General features: G+C 41.1%; 1 protein-coding gene across 1 annotated transcript in view; it reads left to right on the top strand.

The window, feature by feature from the left end:
• Nucleotides 1–26,254, top strand: part of MGAM2 (maltase-glucoamylase 2 (putative)) — a gene marked incomplete at both ends in the record, with an annotated part of 100,603 nt that overhangs the window by 53,704 nt on the left and 20,645 nt on the right. Inside the window, 19 exons of the mRNA XM_079152664.1 lie at nucleotides 3,801–3,955; nucleotides 4,098–4,182; nucleotides 5,072–5,128; nucleotides 6,244–6,368; nucleotides 7,221–7,309; nucleotides 8,068–8,117; nucleotides 10,630–10,797; nucleotides 11,259–11,414; nucleotides 12,556–12,810; nucleotides 14,399–14,553; nucleotides 15,590–15,758; nucleotides 16,743–16,839; nucleotides 17,246–17,358; nucleotides 17,943–18,068; nucleotides 19,455–19,583; nucleotides 21,255–21,362; nucleotides 22,933–22,995; nucleotides 23,814–23,948; nucleotides 25,420–25,504. Coding sequence (XP_079008790.1) covers nucleotides 3,801–3,955; nucleotides 4,098–4,182; nucleotides 5,072–5,128; nucleotides 6,244–6,368; nucleotides 7,221–7,309; nucleotides 8,068–8,117; nucleotides 10,630–10,797; nucleotides 11,259–11,414; nucleotides 12,556–12,810; nucleotides 14,399–14,553; nucleotides 15,590–15,758; nucleotides 16,743–16,839; nucleotides 17,246–17,358; nucleotides 17,943–18,068; nucleotides 19,455–19,583; nucleotides 21,255–21,362; nucleotides 22,933–22,995; nucleotides 23,814–23,948; nucleotides 25,420–25,504 — 2,320 coding nt within the window. The remainder of the gene's footprint in view (nucleotides 1–3,800; nucleotides 3,956–4,097; nucleotides 4,183–5,071; nucleotides 5,129–6,243; nucleotides 6,369–7,220; nucleotides 7,310–8,067; nucleotides 8,118–10,629; nucleotides 10,798–11,258; nucleotides 11,415–12,555; nucleotides 12,811–14,398; nucleotides 14,554–15,589; nucleotides 15,759–16,742; nucleotides 16,840–17,245; nucleotides 17,359–17,942; nucleotides 18,069–19,454; nucleotides 19,584–21,254; nucleotides 21,363–22,932; nucleotides 22,996–23,813; nucleotides 23,949–25,419; nucleotides 25,505–26,254) is intronic.

Raw genomic sequence — 26,254 nt, 5'->3', positions numbered from 1 at the left:
TTATTGTTGGGAACTCATCCACCAAGCTAAGAAGATTGGTTAAAGCTTTTATGGTACTTCTGTCAGTTTTGTTGCCCCCATTATAGAATCTGGGACAATTGGAGTTCATTAGAATTTTACTTTGTTTAATAAAAGGGAAATAACTCATAGATGTGGCAGAGCAAGGGAGAAGGGTTTAGGACAGGCAGGCCAGTGATCTGAAATACCTGTTCACTTTGTTACAACACTGTATGTTTCTATGAAGAATTTGCAAGACCACTTCCCTACTACTTCCCATGATTCATTTAAACTTTATCCTTTTCCAGTTAGCTTTTTGTTTTTAATGTAGATTCACACCATTCATGTACTCATACATGTACATAGGGTAACAATATCTATCTCGGTCTACTATCTTTCCTTCCCCCACCCCATCCCACCCTATTTTCCTCTACACCATTCAAAGTTTCTCCATTCTTCTCTTGCCCCTGCCGCCACTCCCCCCACCATTATGTATCATCATCCATTTATCAGAGAAGACATTCAGCCTTTCATTTTTTGGACTTGGCTTATTTCACTTAGCATGATATTATCCAACTTCATCCATTTACCAGCAAATGCCATAATTTTATTCTTCTTTATGGCTGAGTAATATTCCATTATATTTATATACCACAGTTTCTTTATCCATTCATCAACTGAAGGGCATCTAGGTTGGTTCCACAATGTAGTTATTGTGAATTGAGCAGCTATGAACATTGATGTGGCTGCATCACTGTAGTATGCTGATTTTAATTCCTTTGGGCATAAACCAAGGAGTGGGATAACTGGGTCAAATGGTGGGTACATTCCAACTCTTCTGAGGTATCTCCACACTGCTTTCCGGAGTGGCTGCACCAATATGCAACTCCACCAGCAATGTATGAGTGTGCCTTTTTCCCCATATCCATGCCAACACTTATTATTGCTTGTGTTCTTGATAATAGTTGTTCTAGTTGAAGTTAGATGAAATCTTAGGGTGGTTTTGAATTGCATTTCTCTAATTACTATACTATTGCATTTGTCTAACTTTTTGTTAGACAAATGCAATTTGTTGATCACCCATGTATCTTTTCTGTGAAGTGTCTGCTTAGTTCCTTAGCCCATTTATTGATTGGGTTCTTTGAATTTTGGTGTAAAGTTTTGTAAGTTCTTTATAAATTTTGGAGATTAGTGCTCTATCTGAAGTGCATGTGGAAAAGATTTTCTCCCACTCTGTAGGCTCTCTTTCTACATGTTCATTGTATCCTTTCTGAGGAAAAGCAGCTCAATTCACAATAGATACATTGTGGAACCAACCTAGATGCCCTTCAGCAGAAGAATGTATAAAGAAACTGTGGTATATATACACAATGGAATATTATTCAGCCATAAAGAGGAATGAAATTATGATATTTTCAGGTAAAGGATGGAATTGGAGAATATCATGCTAAGTGAAATAAGCCAATCCCTAAAAACCAAACACCAAATGTTTTCCCTGATACATAATGGGGATGGGGGGGCAGGGGTAAGAGAAGAATGGAGAACTTTAGATTACATAGAGGGAAATGAGAGGGGGGAGGGGCAGGGGTATGAAAGATGATGTAATGAGACAGACATCATTACCCTGTGTACATGTATGATTCATGAATGGTATGAATCTACATCATATTCAACCATAGAAATGAAAAGTTGTACCCCAGTTATGTACAATGAATCAAAATGCAGTCTGTAAAAATAAAAGAAAAATGAATCTTTTTAAAAAAAGAACAAGGGGGAAAAGCACTGGAATTTATAGCAGCAGCAGATAAACTTAAACATGAATGGTATGAATCTACATCATGTACAACCATAGAATAAAAATGATGTATCCCATTTGTGTGCAATGAACCAAAATGCAGTCTGTAAAAATTAAAAAAGAAATAAATAATTAAATTAAAAACGACTGGGGTTATAGCATAATATCCCATCAACAGATGACTGGATGAAGAAATTGTGGTATATATACACAATGGAGTTTTATTCAGCCATAAAGAAAAATAAAATTATGGCATTAGAAGGAAAATGGATGAACCCAGAGACAATTGTGTTAAGCAAAATAAGTCAAACTCAGAAGGTCAAAAATCATATTTTTTCTGCTTTCAGCAGACACTTCACGTCTAAACTGTAACAACGTCAGTCCCTGAACACATTTTATCCTTGGGCTTTCCTAGCAACTTGTGGTCTAGAGAGAGAAGAACTAATTCTGAATGATCAAGAAGGTGACTGAAAGCACGGAAGGCAGGTGCTCTTCACAAAGAGATGGACTGAAATAACTTAGATAGCTAAAAGCACTTGACTCACCTGGCTGGCTAGGTTAGGATGTTAGCTTTCTTTCTTACATGCTACCTCTTTTCAATAGGACTGGAATAAGAACTAGGCCAGTCTAACTTTAGATTTAGAAACAGGGGCCATCTTAAATGTATTCTATGTAACTCAATATACATAACATTATCAAGCTGTTTTAAAATAAGCTGTTATTAATGAGCCATTTTATATGCTGATCAAGTCTTCAAAATTTAGTGTGTGTATTTTACTACTATAATACATTTTAATTTGTGTTAGTTAATTTTTAGCAGTTGAAGTAAAACAATCCCATCAGAACAATGAAGTTTTGGTTCATGAAAATAATATTTTATACTGATGATTCAGTTTTAAGATTTATATTTAAATTGACCACAAATAAAATTTAAAGTTCAGTTTCTCAGTCTTATCGACCACATTTCAAGTGACCAGTAGACAGGTGGTTTGTGACCATGATGGTGGACAGCACAGTTGTAGACTTTCTCAGTTTGAGATCAGAGGTGGTGGCTGTGGATACTATTTTTGTGTGTGTGTGTTTGGCCTCAGGGTTCATATGAGCCCACATTGCATATATAGAGTACTTCCATTTGAGGGCATGGACAAAAGAAAGCAGTAAATTCAGGGAATTTTCTCCAAAATTTAGTCCCAATAATATGTTACCAGATGATAGATCTAAATATGACATGCAGAACTTTTACATCTTCCAAATCATAACAAAATTATTATCAAATGGGTGCCAACCATTGATGGAAAATTTCTCTCTGGGTGGTAATAAATCCCTTGTAATGGGTTCCTTTCTTGCTCTTGGATAAAATCTGCTAAAATCTGTCCTTATGGTCTTCACATCTTATACACTGAAGAACAAATAGAGCTCATTATCTTTGGAATAGAGAAAATAAAATAAGTTGTGATAGTAAAAATATCACAGATGAAATGAGATGTAAAATTTTAAATTGACAAAATCATTGAAGTTCATGAAAAGAAAAGATGAATTGTAGATCATGGTGGTAGGCAATATGACAGGGAAATGGATTTAAAATTACTTTAATAATGCAATGCAGTTTAGTACAACTTATTATTATTATTATCTTCCAAATAAATATCATGAAAATCCTCAAGAAATAAGTCAGAGCAGTCCTTGTGGTGGGGGGTAGGGCCCACTAGGGTCCCTTTATGTCCATTGTGACTGTGGGCTTTGTGGCCACCCCAGGGCTGCTCTTGTCTGCCCTCAGGAGACATGTGTCAGATGGAAGCTCTGCCACCTGCTTGCAATTCTACGCTGAGGAAGTCCTGTGATCTTTGATAGAGCTTCCTCAGGTGCACAGCGAAGGAGCTGGGTCGAGAGTCTTCCACTTACGGAAATGCTCTCATGTTCTCCAAGCTGGGAAATGTTGCTCCTCTCACCTGGGAAAGCCTGTTATGATGGAAAAAGCAACTCAGTGATTGCTTCCATTTTCTTCCAGGACCAGGATCCTGCTGCCTTTGGTTCTGACTCCCTGCTGTTAAATTCCTCCAGACATTACCTGAACATCCGCTATACCCTGTTGCCCTATCTCTACACCCTCTTCTACCGTGCTCACACCCAGGGGCAGACAGTAGCAAGGCCCCTGCTGCATGAGTAAGTTTCCTAACCCCCGGAGGACCCCCTACAGAGGGCAGTTTCACTTTGTCTTGCTAATGGTAACATGGTCAGTCAGGACATGCCCTGTGCTCTTGTGCTCTTGGGAATTGCAGATGCTCACGGTATCTCTGTTTTCTAGGTTCTACCAGGACCCAGCCACGTGGGAAGTGCACGAGCAGTTCTTGTGGGGGCCTGGACTGCTCATCACACCTGTCCTGTATGAAGTATGTCTGCAATCTGAATGACAAGGCGGAGTGTTACACTTGTCCTTGTTGTGCTACGGCTGAATGAACCAGATCCCAAGAATCTATGATTGCATTTAAAAAAATATATATATAAATATAATATTTATATATATGTATATGTATTTATATATGTATAAATGAATGAGATCATAAAAGTTTAGAAAAAGAGAAAAAGTTATCCTTGGTTCAATGTCCCATTAAAACCATTATCAGCTTACAAAATTACCTCAACACCTGTGTCCTTAGACATTCAGGATGGCATTGACCTGGGTTTTAAATGCCTTGGTGTGTGTGTAGGCTGACATCTGTGTTTCCCCTTATCCAGAGGGGTGTGCTTTGGGGATTGGGTTGGGAAGAGAGGATAGACATAAGGAAGAGCAGGGAGGGGAAAGAGGAGGAATGGTCAAGGGTGGGAGTGCAACTCTGAAGTACCTGCATGGAGGACCAGGGCTCTCTTACCTAAGTGTGATTTGGGTTAGGGGTGAACAGGGAAGGTGGAGGGAGGCTCAGAATGGTGTACATCTGCTTATAAACTCATGTATATGTGTCTATGGCCCTTTGAGCTAGGATTTTGTCTTGGGGGTGTAGTTGGCTCATGTTTTCCCAACTGTCAGATCACATGAGTCAGAGAATGAACGTTCTCGGCTTTTCCTAGAAAATATACAAGCATTATGAACTTAGTTTCTGGATACAACTTTGCTTTGAATAAACTGCCCAATTGTTCCGAATTTCTGTGGTTTGATTAGTGGAGTGGGATGATCCCAGCTCTCTCCCAGGATTGTTCAAGTGGCCACATGCAGTGATGTGGTGGTGTTCTGTAAACTGCAAAGTGGGATGCTACCACTGCTCTTTGTTTTTGTTTCCTCAGGGTGCAGATCAAGTGAGAGCGTACATTCCAGATGCCACCTGGTATGACTATGAGACAGTAAGTACAGTGGCCCAGCAGTCTCAGAAGTGTGCCTCTAGCAGAGAGCAGTTATAAGCCAGCAGTCTGGAGAGCTTGGGGTCAGATAACCGAGTGGTGTTTTACATTTAGTTGATCATGGGTACATTCAGGAGGATGTAACGAAATATCTCATACTGGATAATTTGTAAACAACAGAAATCTATCACCCATGGCTCTAGAGGCTGGAAAGTTTAAGGTCAAGGCAGTGGGAGAGGCAGTGTCTGGTGAGGTCTCACTCTTCTTCATTGATGCCACTTCTCATTGAGCTCTCATGAGTTAAGCACTTTGGGGTAGGGGTGAACAGGGAAGGTGGGCCCGACAGGCCCCACCTCTTAATATCACAGTAGGGTATTAGATTATAAAATATGAGTTTAGGGGAACATCAACATTAAGATCATAGTAGAAGACTTTTCAAAATGAACAGGGGAATAATTTGAATAGCTGGAGTAGGTTTATGGAAATTTACTCCATCAATCTCCGACGTATGGCATTATTGACCTTTATTTGTGATAATCTAAAGAACTCAAGCTCACTGGAGGAATCACTGTGTGTTAGTCAGTTTTCTGTTCCTATAATAAATACACCAAATGATCACCTTATAAAGAGAAAGGATTTATTTCAGCTTGTAGTTGCAGAGGTTCTAGTCCATGATTAATCGGCCCTATGGATTTGGGCTTATGATGGCACATCATGGCAAGAACTTATGGTGGAGCGAAACCTCTCGACTCATGACCAGAAAGTGAAAGAGAGAAAGAAGAAGAGACCCTTTGAATAGATACCAGCAATGACCTAAAACCTCTGACAAGGAGCCCCACCTATTAAAAGTTTCTACCCCCTACTAATAGCACCACGCTGGAACCAAGAGTTTGACATGTGGACCCTTGAGAACATCCCGTTTCAAACTGTGGTGTACAGTGTGGTTTGTGCTAAAGGAAAGGTGTGGACTGGAGTCTCAGCTGTGCTCTCTGCCACCTGTATACCTCAGGGAAGGCACTTCATTTCCCCCTTTTTCTCTTCTTTAAGATGCGGCAGTTGATCTGGATGATCTCCGAGGTTCTTCCTAGCCCACACATCTATTTCCTTTTGTTGATTAGGGGGATGCCATCCAGTGGAGGAAGCAGTTTGTGGATATGCTACTCCCAGGTGATAGGATCGGGCTTCACCTTCGAGGGGGCTACATATTTCCCACCCAGCAGCCGAGCACAACCACAGAAACCAGGTAAGCTCCTGGGTCTTCTAAGGTGTGATGACTTTGGTGCTCTAATGGGATGGGATATTATGGGGGAGACAAATAGAGACTGAGAGCGGATGGTCCAAGAGAAATAATTCCAGTAAGCAATCTTTCTCTCCTCCTTTCAATTGGCTCCAAATTGTCATCTGAGTTCTCATTTGGGGCAGGGACAATTGTAACCTCAGTTCCTTTACATTTCTATAGTTCTTTACACTTGTATTAAATTATAGCACCAATCAAAATAATAACCCATGAGGATTTCCCTGTGACCAGAAATTATCCTCAGATTTTACCCTGTGGTCATATATTCCCTATTGTGTGAGAGAATACAAATTAAGTAGGGTATAACGAGTTATCATGTGAAAGTCAACAAAGCTTGGAGTTCAGGAGCTCAGATTCTGGAGATAGTTTGAGTCCAAGTCCTGGCTCTGCAATATACTAGGTATGTTTACCTTGGACACCTTACTTCTCTGTACTTATGCTTGTTATTGGTAAGCTGGGGAGGATGGTAGCATGACTGTGAAGGTTCAGGGGTTACTGCAGGTGCCAAGGTATGTGGGATATTTAGAATAGTACCTGGCACATGGTCAGTATTCATTGTTAGAGTGATCGCAAACCAGCTTCCAGCAGGCACTGCCTGCCTCCGCCAGTCAATCTCACACTCACTTCTGCTGCCTGTCCACACTCAACTTCCATGTTTGCACACAATGGTGGGATCTACTGAGTTTCTGGGATGGACTCTGGGACTTTGGGAGAATCTGTCCCTGGGACATCAAGGGTGTGGTTTCACATGGTTCCATCTCTTCTTCATTCTCTGAAACTGGGAACTGCTCTTCTTAGCCGGAAGAATTCCCTGGGACTCATTGTCGCCTTGGACTATAAGAGAGAAGCCAAGGGAGAGCTGTACTGGGATGACGGTGTGACTAAAGGTAGACTCCCTCCTGGGCCTTCTCTGTGGTCCTCAGTGAGAGCGACTCGCTGAAGGCTGCCCCAGAAGGCACTCTATCATGCTGCTTATTTCTGTAGCTTGTAATTGTTGAGTTAGAACTCATTCTGAAAGGTTCTATTAGCCACACACAGTGCATTAAATGACTTCAAATGTCCAACTCCTGTGTCATGGACCTTTCCAAAGCAACAGACATTGGCGTGTTTACTTGTTCTCTACTCTGGATATCATTATTTATACAAAGCAAAACATTTTGATCACAGCTTTGTAGAGTGCTGCTTCAGTTACTCTTGAGGCACATGTATCTAGTTTATGTAGTGTTCTTTCTCATAGTAAGCTTTTCCATATAAATACTTCATGTAAGATTTTAGCCTGTGGTTATATAAAAAACCCACCCTGAATGAAATTAGAATCTTTAATATTTATTTGCTATTTATTATTATACCATAAACAAGACATATAGAGAAGAGTGTGACGTAAACATGGACCTTGGGAAAGTCGTGGTCTAGTAGGATAGATACATTATGCATGGGAATAACTATAAAGCAATTCAAAATGTTTTAAATGCCAGCAAAACAGTACCACAAAGTGCAATGAGAATTCAGAGAAAGTGTTCTGAGAAACTTCTGTGGAGGTTGACAAAAATAGGCAGATTAGAGGCAAAGGTATTTCAGGTAAAAGAAACAGCTAGGCCCTGCTGCTTCCGATGGTAATGGACATGTGTTTATCTTTCTCTTTCAGATGCCGTAACTAAGAACATGTACACTCTGTATGATTTCTCTGTTACTTCTGTAAGTACCGTTTTCATGGACACACTGGGTGCTCCTTGCTGAGGTTGCTCTTTGAGTTTTTGTTCTGTAGATGCTTGGTCACATCAAATAGGGACAGTGTTTGACTATGATGTCCTAGAAAGGATTTGAGATAACACTGAAGTGTTTAATCTGTGTCAGATGTATAATAAGCTCTGAAAAAAATTATAAGTTCTGTACAGAAATTATAGGTTTATTTTTCCAGAAAAAAAAATCATTGTGTTTGATCTATGCGGTGAGTCAGGACTTCTAAGATGTGTCCTTCAGAGGGGTGCAAGCGTGGTGTGGGGTGTGGTTGATGAGTGGTGAAGTGCTTTGTTGAGGTCCCCTTTTCCTTCCCAGCGCCTAAAACTTGCCTTTGGGCACAGGCATCCGGGGGGACTTGGAAAGTTTGGAAGATACAGAATATCACTTGCCTCATCTCTATTTCCCAAGGGCCTGAGAGAAGGGGAAAGTCACAAGGCTAGCAGAAAGTGGGAGAATTCTAATTTGATTTTCTTGGAAGTCTGATCATGTGTGTGCAGATCTTTATCTTATAAGCCTCTCTATCCATTTTTCTCTTTTATTTTTCTGTATAAATTCATGTTGTTTGTCAAACTAAACTTTCATTTTGAGATGCAGATCCCTATGTGGTTGTAATACATAGCACTGTGTTACCATGTACCTTTTACCTACCTGATTTCCCCTAATCTTATAAAATTGTCATACAACTTTACAGGCAGATTATTGACCTTGACCCTGTCAAAACACAGAACATCTCCATCACCACAAAGATCTCTCTTCTTGCCCTTTTATTGCTATGCCCACTTACCTCCTTCTGTAGACCCTGGCAACCCATAATCTGTTCTCCACTTGTGTAATTTTGTTCTTCTCAGAATTTTATGTAAATGGCTCATGCAGTATATGTGACCTTGGGAACTGGTTTTTCATTTAGCATAGTTTTCTCAAAATTCTTCCAAGTTGCTGTATTTTGTTTCTTTCTGTTGACGAATAGTGTCCCAAGGTACTGTTCATTTGATAAAGGGAATCTGGAATGTACCCAATCATGTGCTATTTAAAATAAATAAAACTGCTATGGAAATTCAAGTACAGATTGTATATGAAATAGAGCTTTTCATTTCTTTGAGACAAATGCCCAAGAGTTCAGTTGCTGGGTCTTCTCTTTGTCCATGTTTAATTTCCTAAGAAACTTCCAAATCGTTTTCCAGAGTGGCAGAGCTGCTTTGCATGTCTACCAGTAAGATATGAGTGACCTAATGTCTGCATAATCACCTGCATTTGATGTTGTCACTATTTTTCATTTTAGTCATTCTGAAAAGTGTGTGATGATATGTTATTACATTTGTATTTCTCTTGATGGCTAATGATGTTGGCCTGTTTGCCATTCGTGAATTCTCTTAGTTGAAATGTTTGTTCAATTCTTTGCCCATTTTCTAATTGAATTATTTTGACATTTTTTTAGCAGTTCAATTTTGAGAATTCTTACATATTTTCAATGTCAGTCCTTTGTCAAACATGGGGTTCGCAAGTACTTTTTCTGTTGCTGGCTTCTTTTCTTCTTCTTCCTTTTAATAGGGTCTTTCACAAAGTAAATTTAAAAATTTTAATAAGTCTAATTTATCATTATTTTTAATGGATTATGCTTTTGGTATAATGTTGAAGAATCATTTCCTGGACATAAATCCTCAGTATTTTCCTCCTATAATTTCTTTTTCTAAAAATTTTGAAATTTTAAGTCCGTGTTCTGTTTTGATCCATTTTGATCATGGCTGGGCTTGACGCTTTGCCTGTGCACACCCAGTTGCCCTCTCGCCTTGTTGATATGCTGTCCTTTCCCTCCTGTGGCCCTTGTCCCCTTGTCAGCTGTCAGGCACATTGTTTAGGACTTCTTTGCAACCCTCCAAGTGTCCCACCTCCTTTGTTGAGCTCAACTCTATTGCTTTTAAACTCTGGCTCCCTAAATCAGTTATTAATTTCTCTGTGTTTTTCAGTATTCTCATCTAAAAAAATGGGGATAGTTATAGTTTGGAATTCATAATCTGCTGGGAGAATTAAATGAGGCAATACATGTAAAAACCTTAGCACAGTGCCTGGAACATTGTCAGCATTCATAAACTTCAGCTCTTATTATTAGCTAAAAGAAAAAGAAAACAGTGTGTGTGTGTGTGTGTGTGTGTGTGTGTGTATCTCTGCATGCCAGTGGGTCTGTGTGTTTGCTTGTGTCTTTGTTTGCCTCGCAAAGATCCATCCTGTCTACTAGACCATTCCTTAATGTCAGGGTCAGATGATCTGAGTAAAGAATCAGCAAAGAGCCAGGGTGCAAAAGCAAACATGAGATATTACTGAAGGATTTAGGATGTCGAGTCTGAGTCAGAATGCTCCCTGGGGATGTCGCTTAGCAACAGTTAGAACCACAGAGGAAAGAGAAACACATTGGACCTCAGAGAGATGTGGAGTGTGATGCACTGACTCCAGACTGGTTTTTCCCCTCCAGAACCGTCTACAGGCAAAGATTGTACGTAATGGTTCTGTGAACTCTGACAACCTCATGTTTACAGATATCAGAATTTTGGGAATGGACAAAGAGCCAAGTAATTTTATTGTATCTCTTAATAATGCCGCCACCCCCATATCAAGTGTTGTCTACAGTGCTTCGACAAAGGTGAGTGATTGTTCCTTCCCACAGGGTCCTGGCTGAAAGCCCGGGTCTAAGATTCTGACAGTGAGTCTTCCTTTGTTTTTTTTTTTTTTGTTGTTGTTGTTGTTGTTTTGACTTTGGACAGTCAGATAGAAGACTGGCTAGGGAGAGCCACCACAGCCACAGCATAGGCATGGTGCAGGAGAAACTTGTGCCTGCAAATACAAACCCTACCACCTTGCTTACATTAGGGTCTGAAGAAGATGTGCGAGTTGGAACCCTAAGAGAGGAGAGACAATGAGTTTCTGGAAATTTAGAACTAGGTGGGCTGGGCCCAGATGAAACACAGGGAAAACACCTTTCCATTCATTAGCCTAGTGCTGGAGAGTATTTACACATACTCTGGCTTCCAAACCACCAGGAAGGACTCTATCTATGTAGTTCTACCTCATCTCATTTGTCACTGAAATCTTTCTCTTCCCCAGGTGGTGACCATCACTGATCTCAAGGGACTGGCTCTGGGACAAGAATTCTCTATTGAGTGGGACCTTTTGGTCAGTGACCTAGAGAAGTTCGATTGCAACCCCGAGGATACTGCTGCCTCTGAGGAGAGCTGCAAACAGCAGGGGTGCCTCTGGGAGGTATTGATCAAAATGAGTCACCATGTTGATCAGGAACTCAGGGAAATTGCCCCACAAGTTATTAGGCACCAAGAAAACACTTTAGAAATGTTGATAGCCTAACAGGTACCATGACAGTGTGCCATTATGCATCTGTCAACTCTGCAGGAGAGCTGATACCCAATTTTCCCAGATATCTGGAATCAGAAGACACTCAGTGCTATTCTGATCGTCTCTCCAGTCACGTCATTCAAAACCCCCTTTTATGTGATAGTGTCCAGGGGTTTGTTTTGCTCATTGAGTATTTTAAGTGAATTCATTTTCATCTATTGAACAGCCCAGAGAAGAAGGGTTGAGAGAGGGCTGATCCTCTCATGTGAACAACAGAGAGTATAAAAACCTGAGAAAGTTAGTGATTCCTCAAGGTGGGATTTGGGGCAGTAATGTCACTGGGCGCAGGACCCTGCCTCAGGGTTCCAGGCTCCAGATTGGGTTTCCTGTTGTTCCTTTAGGATTCACTCATTACAGGAAGCTGGTGTGTGTGTGTGTGTGTGTGTGTGTGTGTGTGTGTGTGTGTGTGTGTGTGTGTGTGTGTGTGCGCGCGCGCGCGCGCACGTGTGTGAAATGAGTGTACTTGTGTTCATTGGGTAGGGCTGCTATAACAAATTTACACAAACTGATTGGTTTAGAACAATACAGATTTATTTCCTCCTACTTCTGGAGTCTAGAAGTCTGAGATCAAGATGTTGGCAGGGTTGGTTCCTTCTGAGGGTGGTGCTGTTGGTTCTGCTCCATGATTCACCCCTTGCTTCGGGTGGTGGGCTGGCCATAGTTGGCAATTCTTAGCTTGCACCTGCTTCCCTCAATCTCTGTCTTATGTTCACACCTGTGTCTAAATTGCCCTTCCTGAGATCACCAGTCACATTGGATTAGAGCCCACCCTAATGACCTCTTCCGAACTTGATCATCCACAAAGACCTGTTTCCAACTAGTCACATTCGTAATACCAGGGCTTGGGGTTTACCTCTTGCGGGGACATGAGTCAACAAACAACAAATGGGCAAAGCAGTCTGAGACTCTATTCGTGCTAAGCAGCTTCCTCAGTAATCAGGATCTCAGAGTACAGTGTCCGGGGCTGACCAGAGCTCCTCCTGTTGTGCAGCCCACAGCTACTCCTGGTGTGCCCACCTGTTACTACGACACCATCCCTAATTATGTGGCCAGTAACATTCAGTACCTGCCCACGGGCATCACCACCGACCTCACCCTCCTGGCGGTCCCTGCATCTGCCCACGCAGCAGCAGTCCCACCATCACCAGCAGCAGCAGCTGCTGTCGTCTCTGATCGTTTCTCTGAAAAGATCAGCCTCCTCAGACTGAGTGTGATCTACCATACCGAGAGCATGCTGCAGATCAAGGTAATTCCCGTGCTGCCAATTCTGGTTTTCAAGATGAGTTCTTAACTGACAGGTCTGTGAGCCGGAAGTCATGAGAAGACTTCATCCAAATCCCTCAGTTCATGCATGCAGGAGCTGAGAAGGCCTAGAGGGGTAAAGGTCAGAAAGGGAGTGGACAGCAGAGTCAGGGTGTGACCTTAGATCCACCGGGCTTGTGAATTTCCTATGATAATGAGCTCTCTAGATCATAAACACTCTCAAAGAATTCTTAGTCCTGAGAAACATGAGTCTGCTTTGAGGTTAACCCAGATGAAAGGCATTGACCTGCTTCCAGCATTTCTAGTTATTTCAGTGGCTCTCAGACGTTAGCATGCATCAGAATCACCTGCAGATGTTAAAACCCAAGCTGCTCAGTCTCATCCCTAAGGTCTCCAGATCAGCATTCTGGGCTGGGCCCAGTCAGAGTCTTTGCATTTCTAAGTTCCCCAGCAATGCTGATGCTTCAGGTAAAAGGGCCACACTTTGAGAACCCCTGTTGTCCTCCACTTACCAGAAATACAATGTGAAAACATTTGTTTTCTAGTAGGTGTATTTTTTAAACTGTGTTTGAAAAAAAAAAAAAAACAGGTGAAATGACTAATATTTCATTTAACCAATGTGCTAAAATAAATAGTTCATTTTAAAATCCAAGTGTAATTAGGAAGGGATAGTTCACAACATTTTAATTAAGTCTTCAAAATCTGGTATGTATCACAGTGAAACTTGAGTTGGACTCATGCATTTCTGGTGCACAACAGCCACATGTGGCTGGTGGACACTAGCTTGAGCAGCTGTGGTCTTGACATTGCTTCTCTCACTTGAGTGTGTCTTCCATCACTGTGGGCATCCTATGAATCTGAAGATTCTGACTAGCAGCTCTGGGGCAGAGGCTGAGTCTGCATTTCAAACAAGCTCCCAGGCAGCGCCACTGTTTTGGTTTAAGAAACAGAGTTTTGAAAATTAGGGCTTTAGCAAAAGCTTTACTGAAACCCGAGCCATGGGCTGATGGTAGCATGAGAAGGGAGTGGTCGCCATCGTGGTGATGGTCCCTGTCCTTGCATGCAGGCTTCGGTCCTCTAGTTCTCCCTGCCCGTCAGTCCTGTTAGATGAGTAGGAATGAATAGTGGGTACAAAGGAGAAACCTGAAGACTCAAAAAGGTATGCAACATCCGGAAGCTCAAACGGTAATGAGGTCTGAGTCCATGTTGGAAACTCAGTTTTCTGGTTCTCAACATACACATGCATGCTCACACATGAATTTTGCAGTTCAATGCACATGTATGTTCACATCCTAAGCACACATACACATTCTATCCATGAGATTCTACAGCCTTAGATCACAAGGTCTCTTGAGTGGGTACGCATTATTGAGGCACTTTTGAAGCTCAGGATCTGCCACAGTAGATAAGGAAGACTGGCATCTGATTTCTTGGGATATTCAGTGCCTCCTGATGTGGTTCAGACTGGTCGAAAACAAACAAAGAACACGGGAACTGATTCTATGGACTGTCATGAGGAGTCTTAGGTCCGAGACTCCATCAGGAAGAGTTTCCTTCCCTCTTGTTGCCAGATCTACGATCCCACTAATAAAAGGTACGAGGTCCCGGTACCTCTGAACCTGCCACACTCACCCGTTGTCTCCCCTGAAAACTGCCTGTATGATGTCAGGATTCAGAACAACCCTTTTGGAATCCAAATTCGGCGCAAAAGTTCCCAAACTGTGATGTAAGTGCTATTTATTTTGCTTTAATTAGAGTGACGGATAGTAATTATGGTGCATCTAATTAGGGCAAGTAAAATATTACTCTCAGAGACTGTACATAATTATGTGTGTATTTGTTAAAGAATATGCCAGTTTCCTCTTCATTAGGGAATTTATTTTTATGTTAGTCATTAACTCAGAAAGATTAATCAACTGTTGGTTTAAAAAAAATGGAAGTCTTGTTTGAGTTCAAAGCAAAAAATATATTCTCTATTTGTTGTTCTTGTTAAGCAGAACAGAAAGCTATTAATTAAGTATAACAAATAACCTAAGATGTAAGTCTGTTCTGTATTATGTTTCATTAAGAAATAATAATTGAAGAGACAGGAGAGAGGGAAGAGGTTGGAAGGAGGGAGAAATGGTTTTTCGTCATCTTTGGTTCCATAGATGCCACAGACTTCCAGGCTTTTCATGAGGTTAAGTGTGAAAGGAATTGTGGATTGTCATCTCTCACCCCTTGTCCTGCTGCTCCAGGTCCAGACTTTGCCTGTGATGAGGTCCCCGATTCCAGCAAAAGTTGCCACTTGTGTGTGCATTTGTGTTTCTTCCTGTGTCTGGCTCCTGCTGTCTTCAATGGCAATTTTCTCTGTTGCCATCTTCAGTGAGTTCTCTGGGCAATCTAGAGAAATGAGTCCAAGCATTTCACGTTTTTCTACTGAAAGGTCCTTTTTAGATCTCATTCATTTATTCACGTTTGTTGATATGCCAGGCCTGAGAACCAGACGTAAGGACATGAATGAGAGCTGGTACTTGTCTCAATGAGCATTCATGGTCCTGAGAAGGAGCTCTTGGTCTTGCAAAGCACAAACATAAGCACAAACATGGAACCCTGGTTCTGAGTCGTGGCTGTGGTCATGACCCGGTTCTTTCACAATATTTGAACCTGGATCTAGATGTGCACTGGCTCAGAGGCTTCTACATCATCGAGGCATGCCAGACACACTCTGTTTGCCTGTCTGTGATCTGCAGCTCACCGTGGAGGTCTGCTTTGTGTTGCAGCTGGGACTCTCAACTCCCCGGCTTCACCTTCAACGACATGTTCCTTTCCATTTCTACTCGCCTCCCCTCTCAGTACGTCTACGGTTTTGGGGAAACGGAGCACACAACTTTCAGAAGAAACATGAATTGGAACACGTGGGGAATGTTTGCTCGGGATGAGCCACCAGCGGTGAGGACAGAAATGAAATTAGAAGTTTCTCCTTATATAAAATTGCTTTTAATTCTTAGGCCAAAAAATGATGTCCTGTTTATCAACCTCATTGTGTTTTTTTTTTCTTTTTTTCTTTTTGGTATTGGGGATTGAACTCAGAGGCACTCAACAACTGAGCCACATCCCCAGTCCCCTTTTTTTGTATTTTATTTAAATTCAGGGTCTCACTGAGTTGCTTAGTGCCATGCTATTGCTGAGGCTGGCTTTGAACTCATGATCCTCCTGCCTCAGCCTCCTGAGCTCAGACTTATCTTTTTAGCTCTTGGTGTTAAGGTTATAAGAGACCACATGTCATACTCTTATCTCTAAAGCAAACAAATGCATGTACATCTTTATATTTTTCCACTCCTCCCCATAGACTATAGACTTTATTTCACAAACTTTTAGTTAATATGTTCGATGCTTGCAGCATGCAGCTAGTTGCTTATCTGCAAATTTAATAAGACACTGCCTTTGCCCTTCAGAAGTTTATAGACAGACAGATTAGTGTGGAAGTAACCATAGCTGTGTATTGAGTGCTGTGATAGAATTATGCAATAATAAGCCGCACATGGTTGTGCACATTTACTTGGGAGGCTGAGGAAGGAGGGTGACAAGTTCAAGGCCAGTCTGGGAAACTTAGTGAGACCCTTTCTCAAAAGTAAAAATAAAAGCACTGGGAATGTAGCACAGTGACCGGGCACTTGCTTAGCATATGCACGGCCTTGAGTTCAATCCCCAGTACCCCAAGGAAAAAATAGAATTATGTAATAATCAGTGAAGGTGACAGAAAGGAGGAGGGCATAGATTTTAAGTTTGGGTGAAAGGGAAGTCAAAGAAGGCTCTGCAAAGGATGTGACACTGAATCAAATCTTTATTGTGGAATATGAGTTTGCTGTTTGGATGATCTGGAAACTATTGGATTTTTATCTTTCTATTACTCTCATGACTTTTAATTAACAGTACAAGAAAAATTCCTATGGTGTCCACCCCTACTATATGGCTTTGGAAGAAGATGGAAATGCCCACGGAGTGCTCCTGCTGAACAGCAATGCCATGGGTAAGACAGAGGTGTGCTCCCCGGGCACCGCCACTAACAACCTGACCAGGAGAAACAAGTCAATGAAGGGTCAAGGAAAATGGCATGAACAAAATGACCACCACTCATTTGTTCTTTTATCCAAAACTTAACGAATTTTCCCAGACCAGGCATTAATTGTACCATGACTAACCGTGGTTCCTTACTTTGCTGTGACACTTGAGCTCCTTTTCATGGGGGATGTAAGCTGTTGAGTGGCATATCATGTTTGGGGCACTGCAGATCCATCTCTGACTCCACAGGACAAAGGAGGACTTTCTAGAGGAGGTGGACGTGAAGGGAGGAGAGTGGACAGCAAACCTGTCAGCAGGCTGCCCCTCTGGTGACTCACGGCCCCATCTATCTCTTTATTTTTAAATTTCTACAGATGTGACACTGCAGCCCACTCCTGCCCTGACATATCGCACCATAGGAGGGATTTTGGACTTTTATATGGTTTTGGGGCCAACCCCTGAGCTGGTAACTCAGCAATACACTGAGGTCAGAAGCCATCCTTTCCATTGATATACCACCAAATATTTATTGGGTATTGGACCATATGTTCAGCACTGAGATTGTCAGTCTTTTTCTTTTTATCCTTGGGTGTCGCCCCTAGATTTTTGCTATCTTTCCTGAAAGTCAGATTTTACTGAAATGGGTACTAAAGGCATATTAAGATTCCATATGTCCCTTAATTGCTTGCTAAGCTGCCTATCCTAAGAATCTCAGATCAGTGATAATGCCCACGTTCTCAGGTTTCACAGCATAATAGAATGGAGAGAAGCGTTCATGACAACGTTTCTAACCTTCTTCATCTCTGTGGTTGTTCTAGGTTTATTTGACTTCCCTATTTTTCTTGAGGGAGGCCTCAGATCAGACATTAGTCAGTAGAAATTTTTAATTGTTTCAACCAAAGCCGATGATCTTTTCTTCCTTACAAAGTTACTTGAATCTATTTTTATCATTTTGAATTTTTTTAATTGACATAATATTTGCATACACTTATGGGGTATGGCATGAGAACTTGGTGTATGTTTACAATGTATGATGATCTTATCGGGGTAATTAACATTCTTCTATTCTAGTTGATTGGTCGGCCAGCAATGACTCCGTACTGGGCTCTGGGATTCCAGCTGAGTCGCTATGGATACCAGAATGATTCTGAAATCGCCAGTCTGTATGACGCAATGGTGGCAGCTCAGATCCCCTATGTACGAACCCCTCACTCAGCCTCTGGGTTTAGTTATGGGATTCTGTGACTAATTGTCTATTGAAAACAGCTTCCTAGAAATTCCTGCTGTGGCCATTTTACTATAAATCCTGTAGCTGTGGAGCAAGTCCTGTGAGAATACACTGCTTTTTAAAGTTATTGCCTGCTGCCCTTTTGAGTCTAGGTTCAAAACTAAGAGTTGCATAAATTCTTTGGCCATTGGTGGAGTGAGTGGAGGTTATTGGCACCCATGACTCCCTGGGAGCGTCCTGCCAAGGGTGGGATGGAACATCTGGCCAAGGCAGGGCTTTAGGAGCAGGATCTGGAGATGGATATAAAGTGTCAATATGCAAGGAAGTGATTACAATGAAGCCTTCGCTTTCTTTAAAACACACAGGCACATAGCCATAGCCTACCCACTGAGCTCCCCAGGAAAGCCCTGAGAGTGGGTCACTGGGTTTCACAACAGGGCACTCCTTCTTCTCCACCACTCCTTGTCTCTCCTGGCTTCACTTCACCTCCTGAGACTCAGAAAGGCAATGAATGACTGGAAGATGAGAATGAAGTGCTATGATCTTCTCACCAAAAACCATTTGACACCTGTCTCTGCTTAACTTTTATATACATTTTATTACAAACTTATTAAACAAATTTAAAAATTTAGGAAAATCACAAGATGAAGAAGTTCATAGATCTGCTTCATCAAAGCAATCAATACTATTTATAGGTATAAATCCTATGAATTATATATGTATTACGAATTATATATATTATATAAATAACATATATATGTAAAATTACACATATATGTAAATAATACATATTAAATTAGTGAATGAAAAGCATTTACTCTAGTGGAAGGAGACAGCTAATAAATAAATATTAGAGAATGTTAAATCTTTCTGGGATATATGTATATATTCCATTTATAATATAATAAACATGTTTTATATATTCTAAAGTCAAATTATGCAGTTCTAAATTTATTTAATTTGATAAAGTTTGCTAGAGGAAAAAAGAAACTCAGACAAACAATCTTTTTTGTTTATCAGGGAAATCTCACTTTCTTGAACACAACTAGCTCTTTGATAAGCTCACCAAGTTTGAGATTTGAAGACTGGGGGAGACATAAATTGAGGGAAGGAAAGGGAAGAGAGTTCCTGTTGTGGGAACAGACGAAGAAAGTGGGAACAGGTGAACTGCAAGCAGGAATCAGAAAGCAATGTCAATCAACAGAATTGCAAAGTCAGTGTAGCGGGTATTGAGATGGGGAAAGATGAGGGGCTGAGCTGGGGCAGCAAGCAGCAGGGTCTGGAGCTTGGCAGAGCAGTTACTGTGCCCGGCAGGTACCTGCTGCAGGATCCTGAGCATCCCCTCCTTCCTGTAGGACGTCCAGCATGTGGGCATCGATTACATGGACCGGAAGCTGGACTTCACCCTTAGCCCCAGCTTTCAAAACCTCGGTATCCTGATAGAGCAAATGAAGAAAAATGGCATGAGATTTATTCTCATTCTGGTAGGTGGTGAGGCAGATTGCATGCCTCTTTCTGTTTCTATACTCGTGATTCAAAAATTAAACCACTAAAGGATAGTAGAACAAATCAGACAGTATTACTCCGTGTACATATATAATTATATGACCAGTGGGATTCTACATCATGTAAAACCAGAACAATGAGAAATTATACTCCAGTATATATGATGTATCAAAGTGCATTCTATTGTCATGTATAACTAATTAAAACAAATTAAAAAATTAAAAAATAAACCACTGGGAGAAACTGGAAAAAAGGTACAAGAAACCTCCCTGCACATCTTCCTGTGAGTCTTTAATCATTGTCTTTTAAAAGTTTTAAAAGGCAAATAAAGAAGGAAAGAATAGGTGAGAAGATGGACTGAAGAGATAATACTTTGTCATTTTTTTTTTTATTGCTGAGTGCCACTGGCATTGAATTAATCAATACTGTTTTGGGGGAGAGGTAGGACAACTGTGGGCAGAAACATTGAAGGTAGGAAAAGAGAAAGTGACCCTCTGTTTTAGGCCCCAGGATGAATAGCTATATCTCAGTCTCATCTTTAGGAAACTACAGGGGGTTAAAAAATCTCTTACGCTGTATCATCATTCAGCAACGGTGAGTCTTAGGGAACCGATTTCTCTTTTATTAGGCTCACAAACAACTGAGTTAAGATCCAGAATGCCAACTTATTATTTTACATTGGCAGTTATATCCTGGTAAATACAGAAGTAGTTACCCACAAATGATCTCCTCCTTCTAGCTTCCAAAATCAGAGCATGATTTTTATTCATTTTAAAATTTAAATATTTATAGAACATTGGTTATTGGTTAAATCACCATTTTGGAAGGTGCCCATGTGTGTGGGTGTGTGTGCGTGTACGAGTGTTAAATCAGTGAACAAATGGCATTTATTGTAGTGAAGGGAGACAGCCAACAAATAACTATTGGGAAGGTAATTTCAGATAATGATGATTTGCATGGCACATGTGATACAGCTTAACGTAGAGAGTAACTGGGGAAGGAACGACATGGGCTGAAAGTCAGTGTCCTCTCAGGTGGCTGCATCATAGTGCAATACAGAAGTTCAATTTCTTAAGGAGCCCTGATGTTAGGCTCTGGAAATGCAATAAATTATCTCTGTCCACTTGAGGCTAATATCTTCTTAAACGGGTTTATCTTCAGGAGTTGTTTTCCAAATATTAGCATACCTTTTTTTCGCAAGAATTTTATGGAGGAATATCAACATATTCTTTTAATTCTCAGCTCTCTTTTTTAAGATATGAATTTCTCTTGTTATTGGAAATGTCACTCATGTCATATTATATTTCAACTTTTGTAGAATTTTTTCCCACTTCTTTATGGCTCTGAGTGGTTACTTTCTATAATATGCAAAGGTTCCTTTGCTAATTGACAGAGATTCTTGCTTCCTTTGAAAGAAGTTGTCCTTCATAAGTGTTGTTTACCTTACTTTGGGTCCCTGTGGCAACTTCTCATTCTAATTGGTTATGTAATATAGCCAGTAGATATGTCAAATTATCAGTGGTATTTTTATTTATTTAATTTTATTTTGATCCACCATTTCTTTCTGCACTAAATTATCAAAGTTGGGGAGAGGACTTTCCTTGGGGACGTTTTTCTCACCTTGGCAATCTTAAATCCTGTCACTGCAGGACCCAGCCATTTCTGGCAATGAGACACAATATCTCACCTTCACCAGAGGGCAGGAAGACAACGTGTTCATCAAATGGCCTGACACCAATGACATTGTCTGGGGAAAGGTGAGGCTTGGGGAAAGGACTATAATTAATACACAGTACTATGTCTTGATTAAAAGAAGCTCTCAATGAATTTTACAAAATATATTGGGCAATTAATAAATTATGAATTAGTAGAAATCTGTCTGATGGTTAGCTTAATACACATTAGTGAAACCAAGGTTACAGACATAATCCTCTAAGATATTGAGTACCATGTTATTGCCTGGAAATGTTCTGATGTTCCACCCTTTATGTATTCCAGCTAGTCATTTAGCAAATGTTAAGGATCCCTTAGCGTCATCACAGTGGCTTGGGAGGCTGAGACAGGAGGATTGCGAGTTCAAAGCCAGCCTCAGGAAATGTGAGGAGCTAAGCAACTCAGTGAGACCCTGTTTCTAAATAAAATACACAATAGGACTGGGGATGTGGCTCAGTGGTAGAATGTCCCTGAGTTTAATCCTTGGTACTGCCCCCTGCCCCCCCAAAAAACAATCCCTTAGAGAGAGACTCTGAAAAGTGTGTCTCCCAGTCACCTAAACTCAAAACGCACATTCAACTTTGACATATGATGCTTATGCAGTCTCTAATCTAAATGAATCATGAATCTTATAGATTCTCTTGCTTCTTTAACTCCTTGAATTCCTTTTCTGTGGCTGCAATCCTCATCCTCATATGCCTGATTTATAGCAACAGTGTTTTAGGTGAACTTCCTGACCTGACATGACAGTAGCTCTGGAGGGGTTCCAACTCTGTTCCTTAATTTTAGTTTGCTACGTCCTATTGCTGCAGTTATGTGCCAAGTTCACTTGGAATAGTGCCTTTTCAGTGACCCAAATAATATCTGCACCCCCAGACCAACTCAAATTTCGCCTTTTGTGAAGCACTCCATAACTGTTGCAATCTGTTTCTCCTTTTTTGACGTCATGGACAAAGACAAAAAGAGTATAGCATAAAATGTAGCACTTATGCATTACCCTGGAACTCTTAGAAAACAGGTGCTATTTCCTGCAGTAATTTCAGTAGATACAGATCCTAATAATAAGTGTTTCCTGGTTGAATTAATCAATCAATGTATATAGTTAACATCCTGCTAATTATAGATGAAATTGGTTGATACATGAGTTTGTTTTTTAAATGCTATGTATATTTGAGGGTCCCCAAAAGTTATGATATTGCTTAGAAGTATTCAGACTGAGTTTACAGTTTTGAATATAAATCAATCTTATTTCTTTAGACTCACACTTCACATTTATTTTCATAAAGGAAATTTCATTATGTGCAAAAATAAAAGGCAGACCAGACAACCAAGTAATTATTTGAAAGATGGTTATTTGGAAGACATATTTAAAATGATCTGAGTTACTTATTAAGTTAAAAAATAAAATTATGAAAACCTGTTAAATGAAACCAGAGATCTCAGCCTACTTTCACCTAGCAGGATTTCATACATTGATTTATATTTACAAATTAATTTGTGACCAAGATCGCCCAGCATTTGCAGAGATGCATGTCACGAGAGTCTGACATATGGAACATCTCATAGTCTGTTTGCCATGACCTAAAGGTTTCAGTATTTCCTCTTTTTCTCTAGGTTTGGCCAGAGCTGCCCAATGTAAATGTGGATGAATCCCTTGATTATGAGACTCAGGTCACGGTACGGTCATACGTGGATTTTGGTCTACATTGCCCTAGAAATCTGGATACTTACTTCTTTTATCCTGATGGGTAAATAGCCTATGCTCTGGTTAAGCAGCTCTCATGCAAGTGGGCGTGTCTGCTAGTGGTTTTCTTTGCAGAAAGAGATCCTCAAATGAGAAATCCAACAAACAACTAATGGAAAAGTACAGAAGAAAATTATCAAGCGAATCCCTCACATGTATGCCTTGAATGGGTTGTAATTTGAATCTAACGTTGTTAGAAAAATAAGAAACCAAAACCCTGAATGCTTTTACAGGAAGAGTATATATTATGAACCCCGTAGATTGATGAATGACCTACACACCAAAGGAAATAGTTAGCCAGTTGAAAGGAGTGCAGGGCTTGGTCTCAGCCCCTCCTACTGCACCAGCCTGGCACCCACCAACCCCGCCACTGTGCAGCTTGCTTCTCCCTGGATGATGGAATCCTCCTGCATTTCATTTGATGAGTCGAATGAGTTATTTGTATCTCTACAGTTCCATTGTTTAGATACTGACTATTGGTTTTCTAGTTGCCATGATTAAATGTCTAGTTTAAAGAAAGTTTAAAAGAGACTTTAAAGCTATCTAACTCTTTTCTAAGAAAATTAAGAAAGGAATCATTCTTTCCCCAACTCTGTGTCCAGTGTGAACTTTGCAGCAGCAGCAGAACTGAGGTTAAGTCAGACACTGAGCTGGACAGGCTGGAATGCTACACATCTTCCCTTCTCGGTCCCAGGACTCCCCTTATTGGACAAGCGCGACCCCACTGTGACAATATGTGTTACTCTTACAGCTGTACAGGGCCCACGTCGCTTTCCCCGACTTCTTGCGTAACAGCACAGTTGCATGGTGGAAGAAAGAGATCGAAGAGCTCTATGCAAACCCCAGGGAGCCAGGGAAGAGCTTGGCGTTCGATGGACTGTGGATCGTAAGTGCGCCCTCAGTGGTTGCTCTTTAGAATGCTAGTGTTTGAATCAGAGACGAGAAGAAGCGGGTACGGGCACAGAGGCGTGAAAGGAAGGGCGTTGGCCTGGAATCTCGGTCCTGCGAACAGGAGTAGCAGAAATGATTGTGGGTCTGCCCGGGGACATGTCTTCTGGAGGAAGTGGGAGCCCACTGAGGAGATGTTTCACCGCCAGAGAGGCCAGGAAAAGAGGGAAACGGAGCAGTGCCCTGGTGTCGCTTACTCTCAACCCTCTGTCTCTAGCTGGTGCTTCCTGTTAGCCAAACCTACCCAGAAGCCCTAAAGCCTGTCCTGTAGTACAGGACAGAACTGGGGACAGGCAAGGCATAAATCTGAGCAAAGAGAATAGTCACCCTGCAGGAATAGCTCGAAAAGCCCTGAATGCAGGGCTTCTGGAGTTGTCTCTGGGATGTGGGTCCAAGGCCTCCTCTATTCCTGTTTTTCCAAGGATAGAAAGCTTATCAGTGTCATGATTTCCTTCCCCACTATCCAGTGGCCTGAAAACCTAAGCTGGTACCAGGTCAGCTAGGAAGAGCTGCTCAGGTCTGGGTTAGACTGCACGAAACTTGTGATTCACCCAGAGACAAACCTATAAGCCCATGGCCTGCCTGGGGCCTCCCTGACCACTGGAACCTTCAGGATGAATAGACAGGGAGCAGGCAGGTGAGAATGCATGCATGCCCCTGAACAGGCCACTCAGTGAAGAGAGAAAGCAGCTTTGAGAAACAAGGAAATCTGAGAGCTATGAGGTGTTCGTTTCAATTGAGAGAAAGATGCACAACTCAAAATAACGAAGAGCCCCTGAACACTTGCTGTGTCCTACGTAAGACAGTGTGACACACAGAACTTCAACTCTTCCACTGATAAAGTAGACAGCATGCATTACCTTGGGGGCCCCTGCTAGTTGCATTTAAGTTACATATTTGCAAAATGTGGTTTTATTTCCAGACTGGTTTCAGAGTTATATACAATTTTTCAGGAAAGTGTTGACTGCAGAAAGTGAGATGTCTCCTTTGGTTGGTCCATGCCAGGATCAGAATTAGTCCAAGCTATTGGGCTGAGGAAGGGTAGAGGGAGATCATGATGGCCTTGGCTTCAGACACATAGCGAATAATCTATGGGTAGAAAAACAAAGATGGGCTTCTCATGTGAGTAGATGAGTCAAAAGATTTCCTTAGGTCCTGAATTCAGCATTGTCTCAAAATTTTTGCCGTTATGATAAAACTTCATAAATTTAAAGTAACAAGTGAACTAGAAGGAGTTTAATGCTCCACAGCAGTTGATGTGGACTCTTAGAGTCCATCTTTTGGTCAATGCTGGGATTAAGCAGAGTGCCCTGGGCCACCATGGAGCTAGGGTCCTGCAGCTAGGGTCCTCTGAGCAAAGGCCACGCTAACCTGATGTGATGGAATCTTCTTTTGCTAACTTACATCAGGATATGAATGAGCCGTCGAACTTTGTGGATGGATCTGTTGGGGGCTGCCGCAATGAAGTTCTTAATAACCCGCCCTATATGCCATGTAGGTAAAATGTTACCTTATCAAATTATTTCCCTGTTCAAAACACTGAATGTTTCCCTCTCACTGTCAAAGTGAAGCCTAATTTTTTTTGAGTGTGTGTGTGGGGGGGGGCGGGTGGGGGAAGAACACACTCTCAACATGATATAAAATCCCAAATAGATAACTTTGAAATAAGTACCAATTAAAACATGACTAGTCAAGTGTAGAAATAATGGCATGACGTGTTATGAAATAAACCAAAAGAAATCAAGCAATGCATTTCATTATGTTGATAAAGGTGAACTGAATGCTAAACTTTTAAAAATTGTTCTTTTTAGATATTCATGACAGTAGAGTGTATTTTGATGTATTGTACACACATGGAGTATAACTTCCCATTCTTGTGGTTGTACATGATGTGGAGTTACACTGGTTGTGTATTATATATGAACACACGGAAGTTATGTCCAATTCATTCCACTGTCATTCTTACCCCCGTCCCCCTCCTTTCTCTTCATTCCCCTTTGTTTACTTCAATGAACTTCTATTATTCCCCTGCCACTCCCCCATTATTGTGTGTTAACATCCACATATCAGAGAGAATGTTCAGTCTTTGGTTTTCTGGGATTGGCTTGTTTCACTTAGCATGATATTCTCTAACTCCATCCATTTACCAGCAAATGCCATAATTTCATTCTTCTTTATGGTTGAGTAATGTTCCATTGTGTATTTATACCACATTCTTTTTATCCGTTTATCTGTTGAAGGGTA

The sequence above is a fragment of the Sciurus vulgaris genome (genome assembly GCF_902686455.1).
Source record: "Sciurus vulgaris genome assembly, chromosome: 8".
NCBI classification, from domain to species: domain Eukaryota; kingdom Metazoa; phylum Chordata; class Mammalia; order Rodentia; family Sciuridae; genus Sciurus; species Sciurus vulgaris.
Note: the sequence above shows the minus strand (reverse complement) of the source record. Positions and strands in the feature narration are given on the sequence as shown.